Below are 21,401 nucleotides of genomic sequence, written 5' to 3'. Positions count from 1 at the left end.
GGGAATTTAACTATTTTACTAACTATCATTTTTTTTAGAACTACTATTTTATTATGAACTTGAAATGCTTATTTGTAAATGTGTCTTTCCACATTCCGCCAGCAGATGTTAGCATTGTGCTAGCTGGTCGACATCTGTTGCTCATGTTCCCCCCGCGGCACAAACTGATGCAACTGATTCCGCCTTTAAAAGAGCCCACCCTCGCTTGTCATTTCCGGGCACATGATTGGTCCTTTACATTTCACGTTTTCAAAGCGTACACTGTCATTGGCTCACTTGGCCGTCCGTCAAATGTTTCGCTGTCAGGTACAGTTCACAACAAGTCGAGAGCGACGTGGAAAGTGGTACAGTGTTTTCTTCAAGTACAGTATTTCGTTGTTGTAAAAGTAAGTTTATGTCTTTCTTTTTTTTTTTTTAAATGAATTTCTATGGTGCTGTTGACAACATATTTAGGAAGTAGTGTTTGTTTACCCTTTTAGCCTTAAAAAAATGTTCCCACATAATTTGTCTTACTTTGTTTTTTGAGGTCAACACACTAAAAGATCATTATTAATTAACTATTATGAGTCGTTGACTTTTGGGCTGCCGATATAGTCAGAACAAATATATATGTAAAGAATACTTATGTAGGAATTTTATGGTTTATGAATTAAATATACAGTGAATATGACTTGAATTGGAGTCGTTTTAAACAAAATTAGTATGTTTATGAATATTTGTTTCCATAATTTAACAATACCATGCACTTTATATATTATTTTTCATGCTATATCATATTTACATTAGTATTCTTTATGAGGTTCACTCAAAATAATCCTTAGAACAATTTGTGAAATGTTCTAATGGACACGGTTTGTATGCCTACGATCATTTTAACTGCAGTGGTGTATAAAACCAGCCCAGTGGAAATACTCCAACTGTTGATCAAAATAATCTAATAATAGAATGAATTTTGATCTTGAGATAAATGCAATGCCAAGACGTTAGTGTCTATGTCGCTTCTTCATTTTATTGTTTTGTCTCACTGATTCATAAATATACTCTCATGTTTAAAATTACTTATTGTAAGATTACCTTCATCTATAGTCGGACACTTTGTGTACCTGAAATTAATCATTACCAGCCATCTGATCGAATCTCAAGCAGGGGCGTATCTAGACCTAATACAATACTGGGGCACAGTGGGGCAATGGCAAGCAAGCAACGAAAAAATTACGCTTATCTATAATAAAACATCAGAAATTGCGCTTTAAACGATATATGATCGAACCAAAATACAAGTTTACCAGATAGTTTTTGCTGCGCACCAGATAAGTTTCTAGAATACTGCGGTTATCGATTATTTAAGTAATCGATTAATCTATCAAATAGTTAGTTCAAATAATCGAGTAATCGGATTAGGAACATTTGATCCGTTGCAGAAGGAATTTTAGGAGATGTAAAACAAAGGCTTGCTAAGATTGCACTCGAAAAAGAGCTTTAAATGTGAAAACAAAATAAAAATCCGTAGTGTTTTTAAACTATGTAGAATTGCCCTTTCATTTCACAAGATCAATAAATGCATTTAAAAATAAAATACCTGAGCTTAGTCTCAAACGGTTTCAAAAATAATAATAAATGAGGATCGAAATGCAACAAAAGAACAATTGGCTTACTTACATAGAAAAAGTCCGCTAGCTAAAAAAAAGTCCGCGAGTTTAAATGCTATGAAATGCTTTTTAAAAATCTTTCAAACACTTATTCCCACAAAAAAAACTACTTAATATACTTCTAAACTAAATAACGAACTGCTCCCCTCTGGGAGACGCTATAGGTGTTTAAAAGCAAGAAAAAACCTACTGCGGAAAAGTTTCTTTGCTAAAGCCATCGCCAGCCATACAGTATGTAACACCACATCACCCAATGTCCAATATTCATTTACATGCAATATATTATGTGCAATACTTACTAAGTGCAATATTCAATGCCTCACTGTCAACATCTGCAACTTAACTTCTATTCACACATATTCTATGTGCATTACTTATTCACGTGCAATATTAATCTGCAATATTCAATGCCTTCACTGTCAACTGCTGCTACTTCACTTCAATTATTTGCACTGCCTGAATATAGGACTACCTCATATATATTTTATACTTATTTAGATTTTATACTTTTATTTTTACAAGCCCCTTTCGAGATTTTTTACTTGTCCTGCACTGTAAAGGGAGATGCTCCACAAATTCATTGTAAAACCGTTGTTTTCCGAAATTTCCAGGTTCGTGGTGAATCAGTAACAGGCACACTTTTGCTCAATAGACGATGTTTATTGATTAGAAAATGCAGAATAAATGAGATTCATTGATTACAATCCCACAAGAGCAAGCAACAAGTATCAAAAACAAGCATAACAAATGTCAACAATGACGCTAGATTTGAGTTTGTCAACCCCAGAATCCCCGCGCTACGTTACAGCACAACCAAGTGTCCCCTAGCAATGAAAATCGCTTACCGTGGCAAATGAGTGGGAAGCCAGCAACACTCCGGCAGAGCGGCAAAGGAAGTCCACCAGGGGTCACGTACGGATCGCCTGACTTTGTTCCTTTGCCGCTCTGCCGGAGTGTTGCTGGCTTCCCACTCATTTGTCACGGTAAGCGATTTTCATTGCTAAGGGGACAACTAGTTGTGTTGTTACGATAACGCGGGGATTCTGGGATTGACAAACTCAAATCTAGTGTCACGTTACCGTTGTTTTTGCATGTTTTTGATACTTGTTGCTTGCTCTTGTGGGATTGTAATCAATTAATCTCATTTATTCTGCATTTTCTAATCAATAAACATCGTCTATTGAGCAAAAGTTTGCCTGTTACTGATTCACCGCGAACCTGGAAATTTTGGAAAACAACCGTATAATGACAATAAATGGCTATTCTATTCTATTCTATTCTATTCTATTCTATTCTATTCTATAAAAAATCATATTAGCTCAAACAAAAACTTATGTTGGTCTTAACAGGGAGCAGCTGGATCCAGCCATGTTAGATGAGTTATCTCATATTCACTGTTGCCTCTAGATGGCAGTGTATCCTCCCAAATCAATAAAACTAAATGCAAACACTTTCAAAACAAACCATTACAATGCGACACTAATTAAACGAAGCCTCAAAGCAGCAAAATCTGATTCGAAGCTATTTTCTCATCGAATTATTCGAGTTAATCGATTAATCGTTGCAACACTAGTTGCTAGTGCACCACATACTATCTGGTGCGCACGAGATTGTTTCTGCTGCGCACCAGATAGTTTCTAGTGCAAACTAGATTGTTTACATTTATTTTATTTCTGTCGATGTCCCTTTAGGGCAGGAGTGTCCAAACTTTTTGCAAAGAGGGCCAGATTTGGTGTGGTAAAAATGTGGGGGGCCGACCTTGGCTGACGTGCTTTACGTAGAACAATGTATTTAAGCAAATTTTAGCAAGCCATTCTTTGTGTCACATTTGCTTCATTATTTTCTTTTACAGCTGTCAAACGATTACATTTTTTAATCGAGTTAATTACAGGTTAAAAATTAATCGTAATTACGAGGTTTAAAAAAAAAAAAAAAAAAAATTAATCGTAATTAATCGCAATTCAAACCATCTATAAAATATGCCATATTTTTCTGTAAATTATTGTTGGAATGGAAAGATAAGACACAAGACGGATATATACATTCAACGTACGGTACATAAGTACAGTATTTGTTTATTATAACAATAAATCAACAAGATGGCATTAACATTATTAACATTCTCTTAAAGCGATCCATCGATAGAAAGACTTGTAGTTCTTAAAAGATAAATGTTGGTACAAGTTATAGAAATTTTATATTAAAACCCCTCAATCTTTTCGTTTTATTAAAATTTGTAAAATTTTCAATCAAAAAATAAACTGGTAGCTTGCCATTGTTGATGTCAATAATTACACCATGCTCACTCATTGTGCTTAAATCCATAAAATCATTTGGACCCAAGCGCCAGCAGAGGGCGCCAAACACCAAAAAACAAGTAACAAGCGGACATTACACTGCTGTCATTTTAATCTGTTTGAGTGGGGCATGTGCGTTAATTGCGTCAAATATTTTAACGTGATTAATTTAAAAAATTAATTAACGCCCGTTAACGCGCTAATTTTGACAGCCCTATTTTCTTTAATTAATAATTTCAACAATCTCGCAATTAGCCTTTGTGGTGTTCTCTTTCGACTCTCGGGCTCTTGCGAAATACTGCTGCTGTGAAATTAAACTAGCTTCAAGTTGCTTCAATTTCTCGCTACGGATCTTCCCTGTAATCTTGTCGTACATGTCAGCGTGTCTTGTTTGGTAATATCGCCTCACATTGAACTCTTTAAAAACAGCAACTGTCTTTTTGCAAATGAGGCAGACAGTTGTTGCGTATTTTAGTGAAGAAACAGTCCAATTTCCACCTATCCTTCAAGTGTCGGCCGTCGCAGTCAACGTTATTTTTTTTTTTTTTGTTGATTGTCACCATTTTAGAAAATTGGAAGTAAGGGTTACACGGGGTGATTTTGCTTAGAGTGCTGCTGCCTTTTCGTGGGTAAATAAGGAACAGCATTTAGTGTGTAAGCTACTTCATATGCTGGTAGCAGTACTGCTGACTGATTTATTAAGTCTGTGTGCGGGCCAGACGTTATTGATTTTATGACAGGGGCTGGGGGCCGGATGAAATTTGACCACGGGCCGCATTTGGCCCCCGGGCCGGACTTTGGACATGTCTGCCTTAGGGGCTCCATATTACGAAGCCTTATTATGCTGTGTAGATTTAAAACTCCAAAGTTTAGTTTTTTTACTGGTGAAATTTATACTGGGGAACTGCAGATCAATACTGGGGCACATGACCCAGTGAAATATGTCTGGCAATGCCCATGATATCAGGTGGACTTTCTCATTTGGAACGCAGGTAGGATGAGTGTGGGTTTTATTGGAGCGGGCCAGGCGGCTCACGCACTGGCGCGAGGCTTCACAGCTGCAGGTACGCTTCCGACACTCTCTGTGATTTTTATTTTGATCGCACAGTGAACTAAACAGCGGTGTTTAGGTGTAATTGCCGCTCACAGAATCACAGCCAGCTCCCCTGACACCGATCTCCCCACTGTCCAGGGTCTCCGGGTGGGTATAACTTTTAAAAAGATCTCACAAAGTCACAGAAACCTGACATTTAAGCAGAGGTGTGTAGACCTTTATATTCCATGCATGTGCAGAAATTAGGGGTGCATTTCACTACGAGCAACAAAGAGACGGTGAGCAAGAGTGACGTCCTTTTCCTGGCAGTCAAACCCCACATCATCCCCTTTGTGCTGGATGAGATCGGACCCAGTATCGAGGACCGCCACCTCATCGTATCTTGCGCCGCCGGTGTCACTATCAGCTCCATTGAGAAGGCGAGAAGACAGTCGTCTTTCGGCGAATGGCTGATTGAGAACGAATCCTAACCGGCGTTTGCCTTTGCAGAAGCTGCTGCAGTATCGCGCCGCTCCCAAAGTCATGCGTTGCATGACCAACACGCCGGTGGTCGTGCGCGAAGGGGCGACCGTGTACGCTACGGGCACCCACGCCCAAGTGGAGGACGGAAAGCTGCTGGAGCAGCTAATGGCTAGCGTGGGTTACTGCACCGAAGTGGAGGAGGACCTTATCGACGCCGTCACGGGTCTAAGTGGAAGCGGACCGGCTTACGTGAGTTGCTTTCTTGAACGCCACTTGAAGGTCGTTACTAGAGCTGAAACGAATACTCGAGCAACTCGAGTAATCGTTTAATTTTGCCAGCTCTAAGCCTCACGTTTTGCCCGGACTACTTTTAATGTGGGACAACGCGCTGATGTCACGTGCGTAGAGGAAGAAGCAATACAAAAAATATAAAAAACTTTTCTGCAGCTGACAGCCGCTACAAACTACGCCGTCGTTGCTAAAAACTAGCCCGCGTGATGCGGTGGTAGCAGGTAGCATCTGATGCGTCTCATAGATATCACATGTATTTTTAACTAGATGTGAAATGACAGAGTCAGCGGTGTTAGTAAACAGCCGCCATCTTAAAGCAGAACACTTCTTAGCGCTAATAAATAAGAGTAACGTTACTGTCACTCGATCACGTACGTAACGTTAGCCCTGCAGAGGGCTAGGTTTCTATTAAGACCACTGTCGATGCGTGGCTAACGTGTCTTACATACAGGCTTTATCTAATCTGTGAAACATAGCGCTGTCGAGTGATGAGGGTGTAAAATGAAAATATGATAAAGCTAACTGTCAATTTTAGCTCAGTAGTCATTGCTGGATAAAACGCCAAGTAGCACTGGCCCCTAATGTGCTCCAATACAGCAGGTATCATACTGTAACGTTGACAAAGAGTCACCCGCTTCGTTAGGTTGCAATTATTTCTTTTTTGGGAACTTGTGGAACGACAACAACAACAGGAAGGCACGTCTCTCGCTCTCCCGCACCTCCCTCACCCCCGCACGTCACGCGGTGCATTCAGGAACGCATGCAAATATCCCCGCCATATTATAACCTGATATGTTACAATACATTTATTTTGAACACTGCAAAAACTCAAAATCCTATCAGGACTTACAGTTTAGACTAACTTAAACTTAACTAGAACTTAAAAATGGCTTGACACAAATGGAAATTCAATTGAAACACATGGGAAAAACACCTAACTTTTAAGTGATGTGTGTTATCAAGCGTAATGGCATATTTAAGTAAGAAATATACATATTTTTTATAAGATCTAAAAGTTTTGGGAGTTTTTTTTTAATTCTAGTCACAGCTGAGAGGCAATTGTTGGCTGTTTTCAACAATGTACATGGAAAATAAAGACATTAACTGACTGAAAATGAAATTAATTAAATTAATTAAATTTAAATTTTTTAAAATTTAATTAAATTAATTAAATGAAATGTCTTTTTTTCTCATGTATATTTATTAGGGCTGTCAAACGATTAAAATTTTTAATCGAGTTAATTACAGCTTAAAAATTAATTAATCGTAATTAATCGCAATTAATCGCAATTCAAACCATCTATAATATATGCCATATTTTTCTGTAAATTATATATATATTCTGTAAAATAAATTGTTGGAATGGAAAGATAAGACTCAAAATGGATATATACATTCAACATACGGTACATAAGGACTGTAGTGGGCATTTCACTCTACTGTCATTTAAATCTGTCTATGCTGTCCTCACACCGAAGCGTCTACTTTTTCCAAAGCTAGACAGCTAGTGAACGACGCCTTAATAATAAGACTTCTTCTATTTTCATCTGATTTATTAATAAAATAGCCTCAAACCATTGTCCTGTTTAGACCGTCGTAAAACTACAAAAAAAAAGTACACAAGCATTGCATTAGCAACAAGGTTAGCTTAGCACGCTATACAGGTTCACTAAACATAAACAAAAAGCATCTCATACAAAAAATATAACATTTCGCTTACTAACATAATATGTACATTCTTTACAACAACCATACTTACGGACAAATCTTGTCCAAGGATCATATAAGCACAACATTACAACGTAGGCGTCAGCCCGAGACGTCGTGCAGCCATATTGAACTGGCAAGAAAACAATAAACCATGTCGCAAAGCGACCACAAGAGTTCGCTGTTAGACAGCACAAAAAGCCTTGCTGTAAAACTTACCAAAAGGCAGAATACTGTCTTAGCGGGACATGTGCGTTAATTGCGTCAAATATTTTAACGTGATTAATTAAAAATATTAATTACCGCGCGTTAACGCGATAATTTTGACAGCCTTAATATTTATAGTTGCTCTTTACCTAAAAAATGTTTTATCCGATTACTCGATTAATCGATAGGATTTTCAGTCGATTACTCAATTACTAAAACATTCAATAGCTGCAGCCCGAGTCTTTACGCTGTGTGAGCCAATAGACGTGTTGACTAACAAGTGCATCTGAAGCCATCTCCATCTCCAATTGTGTGAGCTGTGGGAAAATGCTTTTTTTTTTGCCCCGCGAGTACAAAGTGCAACCGCAGGTCCCTGACTGGCAGCCGTTACCCAGCACCGTGATGGGATTGTGTGGGGAGGGTAGTGCAGTGTATGCATTGAAATAGGAGAGTCCGGTTGAGGGCTTTTCAGCATGCACATCTTTCGTGGCAACGCCAGACCCACTTAGAGTGTTTGTTGCCAGAAAACTCAATCTTGGTCTCATCTGACCAAAGCACACGATCCCAGTTGAAGCCTGGGACCGTGTGTATTTTTGTGCGAGACCAAGATTGAGCTTTTTGGCAACAAACACTCTAAGTGGGTCTGGCGTGCCACGAAAGATGCGCATGCTGAAAAGCACCTCATACCCACTGTGAAGTATGGGGGTGGGTCAGTGGTGCTGTGGGGCTGTTTCGCTTCCAAAGGCCCTGGGAACCTTGTTAGGGTGCATGGTATCATGAATGCTTTGAAATACCAGGACATTTTAAATCAAAATCTGTTGCCCTCTTCTCGAAAGCTGAAGATGGGTCGTCACTGGGTCTTTCAGCAGGACAATGACCCTAAACATATGGCCAAATCTACACAGAAATGGTTCATCAGACACAAAATCAAGCTCCTCCCATGGCCATCTCAGTCCCCAGACCTTTTTTGTTGGCAAAAGGGGGTTGTACAAAGTATTGTGTGTTATGTCCTCTGGTCTTATGTTGACTACTTTTTGGGTTTAATTTCTTTCTAAGATTGTACATTGTTCATCCGTCCACAGGATGTCGCTATTGTAACTCTGACTTTGCAGTTTTTCTTTGGTATTGCTGTTTGCGCTCGGCTTCCCCTAGTGGCGATTTGCTGTAAGCAGCAGGCAGAAAGAACTTTTTATTTCAGTTGGAAAAGAGTCCTTGAGGTGTTAAGACGTTACACACCTCCTCTGCACCATACATCGTTGGGAACCCTTGACAAAACAAAATCTGTGGGTTTGTGCGTTTTAGCAGTGGGTTAGATGTAATTGTGGTGTGTCTATTCTGTTATTTTGTGTATAACATTTGTGTTTTATGTATGTTCCAGTTTTACCACACACACACACACACACACGCGCACACGTTCACGCGAAGAAATAAATGAGAGGAAGGAGTTTGGGCCTCCATTTTTCTTTGTTGGTTTAGCTCGCTGCCAAAGTCGAGTAGCCATACGCTCGGCTGAGGGCAGAAGAGTAAAAAGATTTTCAACACATCAAGCACCCAAGATGTCTCAGCAAGAAGTTTCACCACCTATCAGCCAAGTGGTCACCAGGTCGGAGGCCAGTCATTCTCATTCTTCACGCCGGTCCAGACTGAGCCAAGCTGCTGCACAAGCACGAGCAGACGCCGAAGCTGCCTACGCCAGAGCACGGTACGCCAAACGCCAAATCGACATGGAGGTCGAGAAGGCACGCATCGAGGCAACACTACACGCTCTGAAGACGGAAGGTGAAGCAGAAGCAGCGCTCGCCGCAGCTAAAGTTTGGGAGGCGACTTTCGAAGAAGAGGAGCGCGCCAAAGTCGACCTCAGCGAGCAAGGGGTATTTTCCAAGACACCCCCCTCCATCAGGCGTGCACAAGAGTATGTGCATGCTCACTTTGACGACCAGCGTGTCCAAGCAGATGGCACACAAACGCCAAACAATGAGCACCTGGTTAGGCACAATGACTCTCAACAACCAGAAAATAGCCCAAAATCAGCTGGTGCTTTTCCACATGTGCGTCACATCGACATCGCTGACGAAGAGCATCTCCAATCTCATCGTGCGAGAACGGACATCTCACACCAGCCTACACCTTCAGCAACCCCACAAAGTGAACTGTCCAATTTAGCAGCCTATCTAGCACGGCGTGATCTGCTGACATCGGGGTTCAAGGTTTTCGACAACCGGCCAGAGTCCTACCTGTCCTGGAAGTCCATGTTCTGCAACGCGACGGAAGGCCTCAATCTCAAGCCCAGCGAAGAGCTCGACCTTCTCACCAAGTGGCTCGGCGGGGAGTCTCTTCAACACGCTCAGAGGATCAGGGCGGTCCACGTGAGTAATCCGCAGGCAGGTCTCCAGCGTCTGTGGCAGCGGCTAGACAAGACTTATGGCTCTCCAGAGGTAATTGAATCCTCACTCTTCCAACGGTTGCAGACTTTTCCAAGAATCTCCAACAAAGACACTCACTTACTGCAGGAGCTTGCTGATCTTCTGTTAGAGCTATCGTATGCCAAAAGTGAAAGTTATTTGCCGGGTCTTAGCTTTCTCGACACACCAAGGGGCATAAACCCGATAGTTGAAAAACTCCCATATGGACTCCAGGAGTCATGGGTTACACAAGGTACCAAATACAAAAGGGAAAACGGTGCAGTCTATCCACCTTTTTCGTATTTTGTGCGGTTCGTAAATGACTACGCTGAAATGAGAACAGACCCTAGCTTTATGTTACAGTGTTCAAACGTAATAAATCCAAGGGTTGATAAGACATCAGTAAGACGAGACAAATACAGAGTTCCATTGGCGGTGAATAAAATAGAGATCAGTCCGGCTAAATTGACAGCACTCGATCCAGACAAACAATGTCCTATCCACCAAAAACCACATTCACTCGTCAAATGCAGGGGGTTTAGAATGAAAACACTAGACGAAAGAAAGAACATTCTCAAAGAGCACGCCATTTGTTTTAAATGTTGTGCGTCCACAAATCACAGGGCTCGAGACTGTAAAGCTATTATCCAATGCTCAGAATGTGATAGCGATGCTCATGTGTCTGCCATGCATGTCGGTCCACCTCCATGGACACCTCAAGACTTTAATCCCCCAACCCAGAGTCACGGCGGGGAGTCTGAGGGCCCAAATCCTGTGAACACAGCCAGTTGCACAGAAGTATGTGGGCAAGGCGTAAAAGGAAAATCATGCTCAAAGATCTGTTTAGTTAATGTATATCGCCGAACTTCTCCAGAAAAGAAAAAGAGGGTATATGCCATGTTGGATGATCAGAGCAATTCATCCTTAGCCAGATCTGCGTTTTTTGACATGTTTAATGTGCAAGGTACCATATTCCCATACACCATGAGAACATGTGCAGGTTTATCAGAGACACAAGGTCGTAAAGCTGATGGCTTTGTTGTAGAAGATGTAGATGGTAAGGTCTCCATGATGCTGCCTACAATAACAGAATGTGATCAGATTCCAGATAATAGAGACGAAATTCCCAGCCCTGAGGTAGCAGCAGCTCACCCTCATTTGCGATCAATCGCTTCACAGATTCCTCCTCTCGACCCATCGGCAGACATTCTTCTGCTCCTGGGAAGGGACATCATTCAGGCTCATAAAGTTCGTGGTCAGGTAAATGGGCCAAACAATGCACCTCATGCCCAGCGTCTCGATTTAGGATGGGTTGTCATAGGTGATGTCTGTCTCTCTGGAGCTCATAAACCCACATTGAACTCATTTAAGACGAACGTTCTAAACAGTGGACGTCCCACGTTCCTCAGTCCTTGCGAAAACACAATCGTTATCAAAGAGAAATACACCAAAAACGATCCACTAAACACACAAGCGGAACTAGGACAACATATTTTCCAACAAACAACAAATGACGACAAAGTTGCACTTTCGGCAGAAGATGCGTTGTTCCTAGACATTATGCACAACAACTTTGCTAAAGATGAGGCGAATAACTGGGTAGCTCCACTTCCATTCCGCTCACCTAGGCGGCGCCTACCTGACAATCGGGAGCAGGCCTACAATCGTTTAATGTCGCTCCGCAAAACGCTGAGAAGAAAGCCTGAAATGAGAGCGCATTACGCTGAGTTTATGGAGAAAATATTCAGCAAGGGTCATGCCGAACCAGCGCCCGCACTGGCGCCAGATCAAGAGTGCTGGTATCTCCCTAGTTTTGGCGTTTACCACCCGCAAAAGCCAGAAAAAATTAGGGTAGTCTTTGATTCGAGTGCTCAACTTGACAATGTTTCTCTCAATGACGTGCTCCTCAAGGGACCAGATCTTAACAACACTCTCGTAGGAGTTCTGATGCGGTTTAGGTCCGACCCATACGCCGTTATGGCAGATGTGGAGCATATGTTTCACAACTTTATAGTACGAGAAGACCACCGTAACTACCTTCGTTTCTTGTGGTTCCAAAATCATGACCTTGATGGAAAAGTGCAAGAATTTAGGATGACTGTCCATGTGTTTGGTAATTGTCCTTCCCCATCAGTCGCCATCTTTGGACTGAAAAGAACAGCCATAGAAGGAGAAATGGAATTTGGCAGTGACGCAAAAGAATTCATTGAACGGCACTTCTATGTAGATGATGGGCTAAAGTCATTCTCTTCCATAGAGCAGGCCATTGATGTTCTTAGTAGGGCACAGAAGATGCTGGCTCAGTGTAACATACGCCTGCACAAAATCTCATCCAATTGTCCTCTCATAACAGGAGCCTTTCCAACCGAAGATCGTGCTGTAGGCATGCAAGGTCTTGACATTGGGCAGACTACCCCACCAATGCAGCGCAGTTTGGGCTTAGGATGGGAGCTGTCGACTGACCAATTCAAGTTCCAAGTAAGAGTAAATGAAAGGCCGTTCACAAAAAGGGGAGTTCTGTCAGTTATCAACAGTGTGTTCGACCCACTTGGTTTTGCTATTCCAGTAATCGTAGGGGGTAGAACCATACTCAGAGACATTTCCACAAATGTTTCAGAGTGGGACACTGAACTGCCAAAAGACAAATTAGAACAGTGGCAAAAGTGGAAAAGTTCCCTCGGACACCTACAACATCTTGAAATTCCCAGAATGTACACTTCAATACCGCTGTCTGCAGCCCAAAGAATAGAGATTGACGTTTTTTGTGATGCTTCCACAAAAGCCGTAGGTGCGGTAGCCTACCTCAAACTCACAAATGAGGACGGACACAGCGAAGTGGGATTCCTCCTCGGCAAAGCACGTTTAGCTCCTAAACCAGACATCACCATACCCCGACTTGAACTCTGTGCAGCAGTCCTGGCCGTGGAAGTAGCAGAGTTGGTTCTAGAGGAGCTGGATGTCACAGTCGATCAGGTGAATCTTTACACAGACTCAAAGGTAGTGCTTGGGTACATCTCAAACACCAAGAGACGCTTTCACGTTTATGTGCACAACAGAGTCGAACGCATCAGGCGCTTTGCACAAACTCACCAGTGGCATTACGTGCCCACACACTTAAATCCGGCAGACCATGCCACACGAGCGTTGCCCGCTGAGCAGCTCTCCAGCTCCACCTGGCTCAGAGGCCCAGCTTTCCTCTCCAGGTTGGACCAAAGTCAAGTTCGAAGTCAAACCTTCGATCTCATAGACCCAGAGACTGACTGTGAGTTGCGTCCTGAGGTAACAACTTGCACTACCACCCTATCAAAAGCCCAGTTTAATAGTGCCAGATTTGAAAGGTTTTCAAGTTGGAAGGTGCTGCAAAAGGCTATTGCCAAACTCCAACATATAGCTCAATCATTCAAGAACAACTCTGAGGTTTCCTGTCGTGGCTGGCACAACTGCAACAAACATTTAACTGAAAAGTCACTGCAACTAGCCAAGACCACGATCATTCGCACCGTTCAAAGAGAGGTCTTCGCAGAAGATATTGGATGCATTGAAAAAGGCACAGCTTTAAAAAACTCAAGTCCACTCAGCAAACTGAATCCATTTGTTGACACGCAAGGGCTCCTTAAAGTTGGAGGCCGACTAAAGAAAGCACAGTTGTCTGCAGAAGAAACCAATCCCATACTAATCCCTGGAAAGCACCATCTTGCTCAGCTCATAATAAGACACTTTCACGAAAAATTATGTCACCAGGGAAGGCATTTCACGGAGGGAGCAGTCAGAGCAGGGGGCTTTTGGATTGTGGGAGGAAAAAGAGCAGTAAGCAGTGTGATTTTCAAGTGCATCACATGCCGCAAATTAAGGGGCAGGCAACCTGAACAGATCATGGCTGAGCTACCTGAAGACAGGCTGTCCACGGACCCTCCTTTCACAAATGTAGGCCTTGATGTGTTCGGTCCCTGGTCCGTTACAGTGAGAAAAACGCGTGGTGCTAATGCAGATGCTAAAAGATGGGCAGTCATATTCACCTGCATGAGTACACGTGCAATTCATATTGAAGTGATTGAGTCAATGGACACATCGTCGTTCATTAATGCACTGCGTCGTTTCTTTGCCATCCGAGGTGGTGCCAAACTCTTGAGATCTGATTGTGGGACAAATTTTGTGAGTGCCTGCAAAGAGCTCCAAATAGACAAACTAGGCTGTCACAATGACAAAATAGGCACATTCTTGAAAGACAGTGCGTGCAAATGGCAGTTTAATCCTCCACATGCATCCCATATGGCTGGTTCCTGGGAACGCATGATCGGCGTCACCCGAAAAATCCTCAATGCAATGCTCCTTGAACATCCATATGGGAAGCTCACACATGAAGTACTCGTGACATTGTTAGCTGAAGTCACCGCAATTGTAAATGCACGCCCACTAACGGCTGTTTCTACAGATCCCGAAAACCCAGTCATTCTTACTCCTGCGATGCTACTCACGCAAAAGGTTGGCACACCACCGATTCCACCAGGGCAGTTTCAGTCCGGTGACCTATTCAAAGCCCAATGGAAGCGCGTGCAGTACTTAGCTAATGTTTTCTGGAGTCGTTGGCAGAAAGAATACATCGCAGGCCTGCAGGTTCGTCACAAGTGGAAAACAAAAAAGCCAAACCTTCAAATGGGCAACGTTGTTTTAATGAGGGAGTCTCTAGAACATAGGAATAATTGGCCACTCGGACTGATCACAAAATCTTTCCCAAGTGAGGACGGTAATGTCAGAAAAGTTGAGGTTAAGATTTTCCGAAACGGCGAGAATAGGTTTTACATTCGCCCAATTCGTGAAGTTGTGCTTTTGATGTCTAAGGATAGCATGTAAAACGAGTTATTGTTGTGTATCGTTCATTAGTTAAGAGCTGACATCTTGCAGATGTCAGGCGGGGAGTGTTATGTCCTCTGGTCTTATGTTGACTACTTTTTGGGTTTAATTTCTTTCTAAGATTGTACATTGTTCATCCGTCCACAGGATGTCGCTATTGTAACTCTGACTTTGCAGTTTTTCTTTGGTATTGCTGTTTGCGCTCGGCTTCCCCTAGTGGCGATTTGCTGTAAGCAGCAGGCAGAAAGAACTTTTTATTTCAGTTGGAAAAGAGTCCTTGAGGTGTTAAGACGTTACACACCTCCTCTGCACCATACATCGTTGGGAACCCTTGACAAAACAAAATCTGTGGGTTTGTGCGTTTTAGCAGTGGGTTAGATGTAATTGTGGTGTGTCTATTCTGTTATTTTGTGTATAACATTTGTGTTTTATGTATGTTCCAGTTTTACCACACACACACACACACACACGCGCACACGTTCACGCGAAGAAATAAATGAGAGGAAGGAGTTTGGGCCTCCATTTTTCTTTGTTGGTTTAGCTCGCTGCCAAAGTCGAGTAGCCATACGCTCGGCTGAGGGCAGAAGATTGTGTATTGTGTAAAAAGTAAAGTACAAAGTAAAGCATTGTGACAAACATTATTTGATGTGAAACAATTTTTTCTTTATGTGGGATTTTTTCCCCACTGAATGAATGCACTTGTATTGAAGGTTTGATTTTTCTCTTTTTTTTCCATTAAGGTCCCATATTATTTGAATTAAAAAGAAATATTAGAAGCTACAAAACACATCTTTTTCAGGGGTGCCAATAATTATGGAGGGCACTGTATTTTAAAAAATGCTTTTTAAGCACTTCAAATGTAATAATTATGATAAGTTTTAAACATGTTGCTGTCCCACAGAATTACTTTTAAACAAGAATAAAGTAGACAAATGCTTGTCTTTACTAAACGCTTCATTCAGTGAGTCCACTCAAATCCGCTCAAGCTGCTCACTTAAACACAATGAGTTGCCACAGCAACTGTTTAACAAGTAACTGTATGTAGATGGCAATTAAATATGTGCTCTTATGTTAAAAAGCCACTGTTTTTATATCATGGACAAACAGATATGTGAATGAACAGACATGTTTACATTCATTGTGTAGAGACAGAGATTGAAAATCTTCTCCATACTTCCTTTAACAACCCTGACGATGGTCTTGCAGGCTTTCACCGCTGTGGAGGCCCTCGCGGATGGCGGTGTCAAGATGGGCCTGCCCAGAAGACTGGCGATACGTCTTGGAGCTCACGCGCTGCTGGTATGAACTTTATGTGCTATTTTGCATGAATGAAAATTACGCGAACCCACGAAAAAACCCTTTACAAAAAACTTTCAACCTCTGTGACGTTGTAAATAAACTGTCAAGCACATAACTGTTATACCAACCATTTACTAGTATATACCTTCATAGCTACCCCATTGGGTTTATTCATTCGCCCCCTCCTGGTCAAAATGGATTGGATGTATAGCGCCGTGAATGGCAAAGAAACCAGAGCATTCTTTCCGGTTTCAATAGCTGGCACTTACTTTATTTCTGTAGCTTTAAACAATGAAATCAGAGAAACTGATCATTTTTAGCGCTCTCTGAAGAACCAGTCGTGGACAATGACACAATTAGCACTCAGCCGATAAGATCTTAATCCTTTTTTTGTGTTTGAAAGGGCGCCGCTCGGATGTTATTAGACTCGGAGCAACATCCCGGGCAGCTCAAGGACAACGTGTGCTCACCGGGGGGCGCCACCATCCACGCCCTGCACGTCATGGAGAGCGGCGGGTTCCGCAGCCTTCTCATCAACGCCGTGGAGGCCTCTTGCGTTAGGACCAGGTAAGAAGGTAGTGCTGGCCATATGAAGCCTGGTCAAGATTTACAGTGCTGGGCTAAATTTTGTTCTCCAGGGAACTCCAGTCCTTGGCAGACCAGGAGAAGATCTCCCCAGCTGCCATCAAGAAAACCACCCTAGACAAAGTCATGCAGCAGCCTGGAGTGACTGTGGAGGCCAACGGCGTGCGATCGCGTGGAATTAGCGTCTTCAATAGCGTCAACAATCCAAGAACAAAGAAGAACTGACCAAGTACAAGTGACATCAATTTTTAGAAATACATTTACACAGTGATAAACTTTTCTCAGACAGTCACGGGTTGCATCATCTCCGCGCAGGGCCGAGAGATAAGAATCAAACCGCGAATCTTAAACTGTGAAGCAGCCATGTTAACCACTGGATGTCAATGATAGTCTTTTTCATTTTATTTTACACTCCATCTGTACATTTCTCGACCATTTATTATGGTCACACGTAGACTGGCCGAAGTTAATGCCAGCTAAATTTGGGCAAAAAATGTCCTCCATTTTGAATTAATTTCTATCTGATTACATACATTTAAAGTTATCTCCATTTTGATAGAAATTTTTTAATCTTAAATGAACCTAGCGTGCATGTTTTTAATGACCTGAACATTTGGTGAGTTAGAATGTGATTGTTCACTTGCAACCAAGGATGTCCCGATGGCATATTTTTGCTTGAGAGTCAACTAATTTTGAGAATTTGCCGATACCGAGTCTCGATCCGATACCGTTTTTTTTGTTTTTGTTTTTTTAACATAAGTTACAGTGCTTCCTCTTTCGCTGTTTCCGGGAGTAATAATATAGAGGTCGACCGATATGGGATTTTTAAATGCCGATGCCCACACCAATAATTTAAAATCTAAAAATAAAACAAGATATATTGAAAAAAAAAAAAAATCCACCGATTGCCTATACCTAAAGCCGATTTTGTAAGCTGTTATTCTGATATTTGTGGCAGATGTACTTTTTTTTAGGCACGGAGATTATGAGAGGCAATTTTTTTTTTAAATTGCTTAAACAGCTTCAGATTTACAATGATGACCTGGGACTGTAATGACTAATTCGGTCTAGTTTTACCAAACTAACGAACGCAGCACTTCTTTTTATTATTATACACACTCACTCAGCAAGAACTGTACATTATTTTTTAAAAGTTTAAACCCATCAGGACATCACGGGGAGATGTAAACAAGTGAGATAGTGAGAGTTTAAGAGGATGCTCATCATGTTTAATGCTAACGTGAATGTTACACTAATGCTACAAGTTATATTTAGGGTGTAAGGATCACTCAGTAAGTACCTCAAAAGGCTAAAGCAACATGGCATATTCTCTCATCCAAGATAAAAAAAAAAAAAAAATCTTTCAATATTTACTAAACAGGCAAGCCTGGACACTGCTTTCAAGCTTTTGCAAAGGGTCCTTCTGGGGTCCTACCGTCAGTCAGCGGCAGCCACAGACGCCTGATCAAAATCCTTTATGATCGGCTTATTTTTTTGTAACTCGGCCAATGGCCGTTGCTGGAAAAATGTCCATATATCGGCTGGCCGATATATCGGTAGACCTCTAGTATAAGACTATTTTTGTTTCTTTTGAAAGCCCGTGAACAGTTTGCAAAGACGTCAACAAAGCACATGGATTACTGGAACCATGTCCTATGACCTGATGAGACGGGCGGGCTTTCTTGTGTACCGTCTTCAGAAGAGGCTTCCCCCTGGTGTGACAGCCATGCTCACCAATTTGATGAAGAGTGGGGTGTATGGTCTGAGCACTAACAGGCTGACCCCCCCACCTCTTCAATCTCTGCAGCAATGCTGACAGCACTCCTGTAACGAGTCACATGACATTTTGGAGGGAAAAGGACAAGCAGTACTCAATTTGAACATTTAGGGTTGCGCATTTTTTCATAGGGGTGTACTCACTTTTGTTGCCAGGGGTTTAGATATTAATGGCTATATTTTGAGTTATTTTGAGGGGAAAATAAATGAGCTCTATTATATAAGCTGCACACAGACTACTTTTCATTGTGTCAAAGTTTCATTTCTTCAGTGTTGTCCCATGAAAAGATATACTTAAATATCTGCAGAAATGCGAGGGGTGTACTCACTTTTGTGATACACTGTATATATATATATATCTATATATATATAGATATATATAGATATATATATATATATGGCGTAAAACACTCAGGTGACTTGAAGTTCCGCTCTGAGACACCCAATTTGGCTGGATTTCAAAATTGTCTGATATGCATGTGTGATATATCACTGGAAAGCATAAAATCTCAATTCTCTGGGGGAAGAAAAATTTTGAACTGGAGGGCATCTAAAAAAAACAAAACAAATTTAAACAGCAAAACCCTAACTGGAGGTGAAAGCATGCGAGAGCAGAATTAAAGACGCCAATATTTTAATGCGATATTATCGCATACTTACCTTGTTTTCATAAAAAAAACTGGTAATATAACAAGGGTCGCGATGCAGAAATCGCAGACATCAAGGAGTGGTCGAGATTTTCATTTTCATATATTTACCCTTTAAATTTTTTTTTTTTTAAATTTTTCTTTGTTTGGATCGATTATTAATCATCTAAAATATTGGGGGAAGTGCATCAGTATCGAAAAAAATACAATTAAGCGATAGTTATGAGGTAGATATCTGTGACTTTTTTACAGACGCCAATTTTTTCTTTGTGACGGAATTTGTTTAAAAGTTTAAAATATGGGGGTGAATAATTTGTATAAAAAGTTTTTTTTAAACTAAATATTAGACATCAATTAATGATCCTAAGTAAAAAATGATAGACATTTCGAATAATATATACGATTACCGGTACTTGCCTTCTTCTTATGGCTAGGTTGAAACAAAAGTGGTTAGGCTACGTCTGCAAACGGGGGTTTTCAGGGTAAAACGGACAATTTAAAAATAGTTTGGGGGCTTATTGCGCCATGAATCTGCTATGGCAGCATATAGACTTGTTATTCTACCAAACACAACAGTTATCTTGGCTTGAAATACAGCAGTTTATTTTAGAGAGGGGTGCAAGAGCAGAAACTGCTTTTTCTGTAATTTCCAAAATCTAGTTGCTCAACTCCACCCCCAACTGAGCTGACGACTTCAGGTGGGGAGCGGGGCGTTCACACCAGCGAGTGACAGCCAGGCCAGTGTTTATTTTTGAGCATCCTTTTATCATGTTAGCCTCCCCTTTTCTTTTTTTGTCTCCTTGGACTAAACTTTTTTCTCTTTTGTTGCTCTGCCATCTTAGCAGAATTCACGTGAAACTGTTCGCATCGACTTCCGTCTTTATAATAAATGGGGAAAAGGGGGAAGTGACGTATGCTGTAAAGCAGTCAGCACATTATAAAAGAAGTGTCATTTAATTAGTTGTCAGTTGACATATCGTCACAAATGTTGTAAAAATATTTTATAAAGTTTAAAAAGTCACCTAGTGTTGCTTCAAGACTAACAAGGTAAGTTTTTGTTTGAGCTATATGATTTTTTATGCTTTCGTAATTTTGTTTATTGGTATATTCAGCAGATTTTTGTGGGAATATGTGTTTGAACGGTTTGTTAAGAGCTTTGTTAAAAAAAAATAAAAAATAAATTTAAAAAAAGGACGTTAGCATTTTATAGCATTTAAGCTAACGGACATTTGCTATGCAAGTTCGCCAATTATTCTTTTGTTGTACAGTACTTAGATCCTTTTTTTTTATACTGTTTGATGCTCAACTCAGGTATTTTATTTTGAAATTAAAGTGCAATTCTGTGTACTTTGAAGAAACACTCGGGAATTTTAATTTGAATTCGCATTTAATGCTCTTTTGAAAGTGCAATCTTAGCAAGCCTTTGTTTTGCATCTCGTAAAATGGATTCTGCAACGCAATAAATGTTACTTATTCGATTATTCGAACTAACTAGTTGATGGATTAATCCAATAATAAAATAATTGGTTGCTGCAGCCCTACTACCTTGCATATATAAGGTTATTGACGTGATGATAAAATGTTAACAATGATGTCATTATGACCTTTTCAATAGGCTATTTGTGACGTCGCACAGAGCGTTTTATAACAAACTATATGTGACGTCATTCATTGTTATTGGCATTGACGTCAAATCCATTTGAAATGGGAGGACTTGCATTGATTGCTGGTACAAACACCTTCCAGTCCAAATGGATTGAATTCATGAACTGACATTAAAGAGCAGAATAGTTGTTTTGATCTTTTTCCTTAAGGTGACAGTTCTAAGTGGAATTATGACGAAGTGTGTTCACTGTAAAAACAGTTCATTTTTCATCATCAATGGCAGCCAACAATGAGTTATTATGTTTTTTCGAGGTGGAAGTGGGGTGCTTCATGAATGAAGTCACGTGACCAAACATGATGACGTCCAACTCGGTACAAACAACAGAACGGAACCTACAAGGAACGTATTTAATTGTCTTTATTCCGTTTCCAAGAGAAACGGGGGACTTCTCGAATGTGTGCCGTCCAAAAATCTACTGACGGAAGGAAACGTCTCTCCTGCTGAGTCAGGTGTGTTTTCCGTTGTTTGGGCTGAGCGCGTTTTGCTTTTGACAGCTGGTTTAGCCATT

The 21,401-nt window shown here is 41.1% G+C and overlaps 2 protein-coding genes across 3 annotated transcripts in view; both read left to right on the top strand.

Annotated features, from left to right (window-relative positions):
* Positions 1-301: 301 nt before the first annotated feature.
* LOC130932120 (pyrroline-5-carboxylate reductase 1, mitochondrial-like) lies at positions 302-18,785 on the top strand. Of its 2 annotated transcripts, none has more exons than XM_057861531.1 (8): positions 302-386; positions 4,939-5,010; positions 5,077-5,147; positions 5,240-5,419; positions 5,490-5,711; positions 16,127-16,219; positions 16,623-16,786; positions 16,858-18,785. In XM_057861531.1, the coding sequence occupies exons 2-8, from the start codon at positions 4,944-4,946 to the stop codon at positions 17,027-17,029; spliced, it is 969 nt and encodes a 322-aa protein (XP_057717514.1). In that variant the 5' UTR covers positions 302-386; positions 4,939-4,943; the 3' UTR covers positions 17,030-18,785. The 2 variants fall into 2 exon arrangements, with proteins under 2 accessions (XP_057717514.1, XP_057717515.1); XM_057861532.1 differs by having other exon boundaries at positions 350-386; positions 4,914-5,010.
* A 2,206-nt stretch (positions 18,786-20,991) lies between these two features.
* LOC130932121 (transcription factor MafG) overlaps positions 20,992-21,401 on the top strand; it is a 49,990-nt gene continuing 49,580 nt past the window's right edge. The window contains exon 1 of the mRNA XM_057861534.1: positions 20,992-21,342. The gene's annotated coding sequence lies outside the window, so the exon portion shown is untranslated. The remainder of the gene's footprint in view (positions 21,343-21,401) is intronic.

The sequence above is a fragment of the Corythoichthys intestinalis genome, chromosome 16 (genome assembly GCF_030265065.1).
Source record: "Corythoichthys intestinalis isolate RoL2023-P3 chromosome 16, ASM3026506v1, whole genome shotgun sequence".
NCBI lineage: Eukaryota > Metazoa > Chordata > Actinopteri > Syngnathiformes > Syngnathidae > Corythoichthys > Corythoichthys intestinalis.
This window is presented reverse-complemented; position numbering and strand designations above follow the sequence as displayed.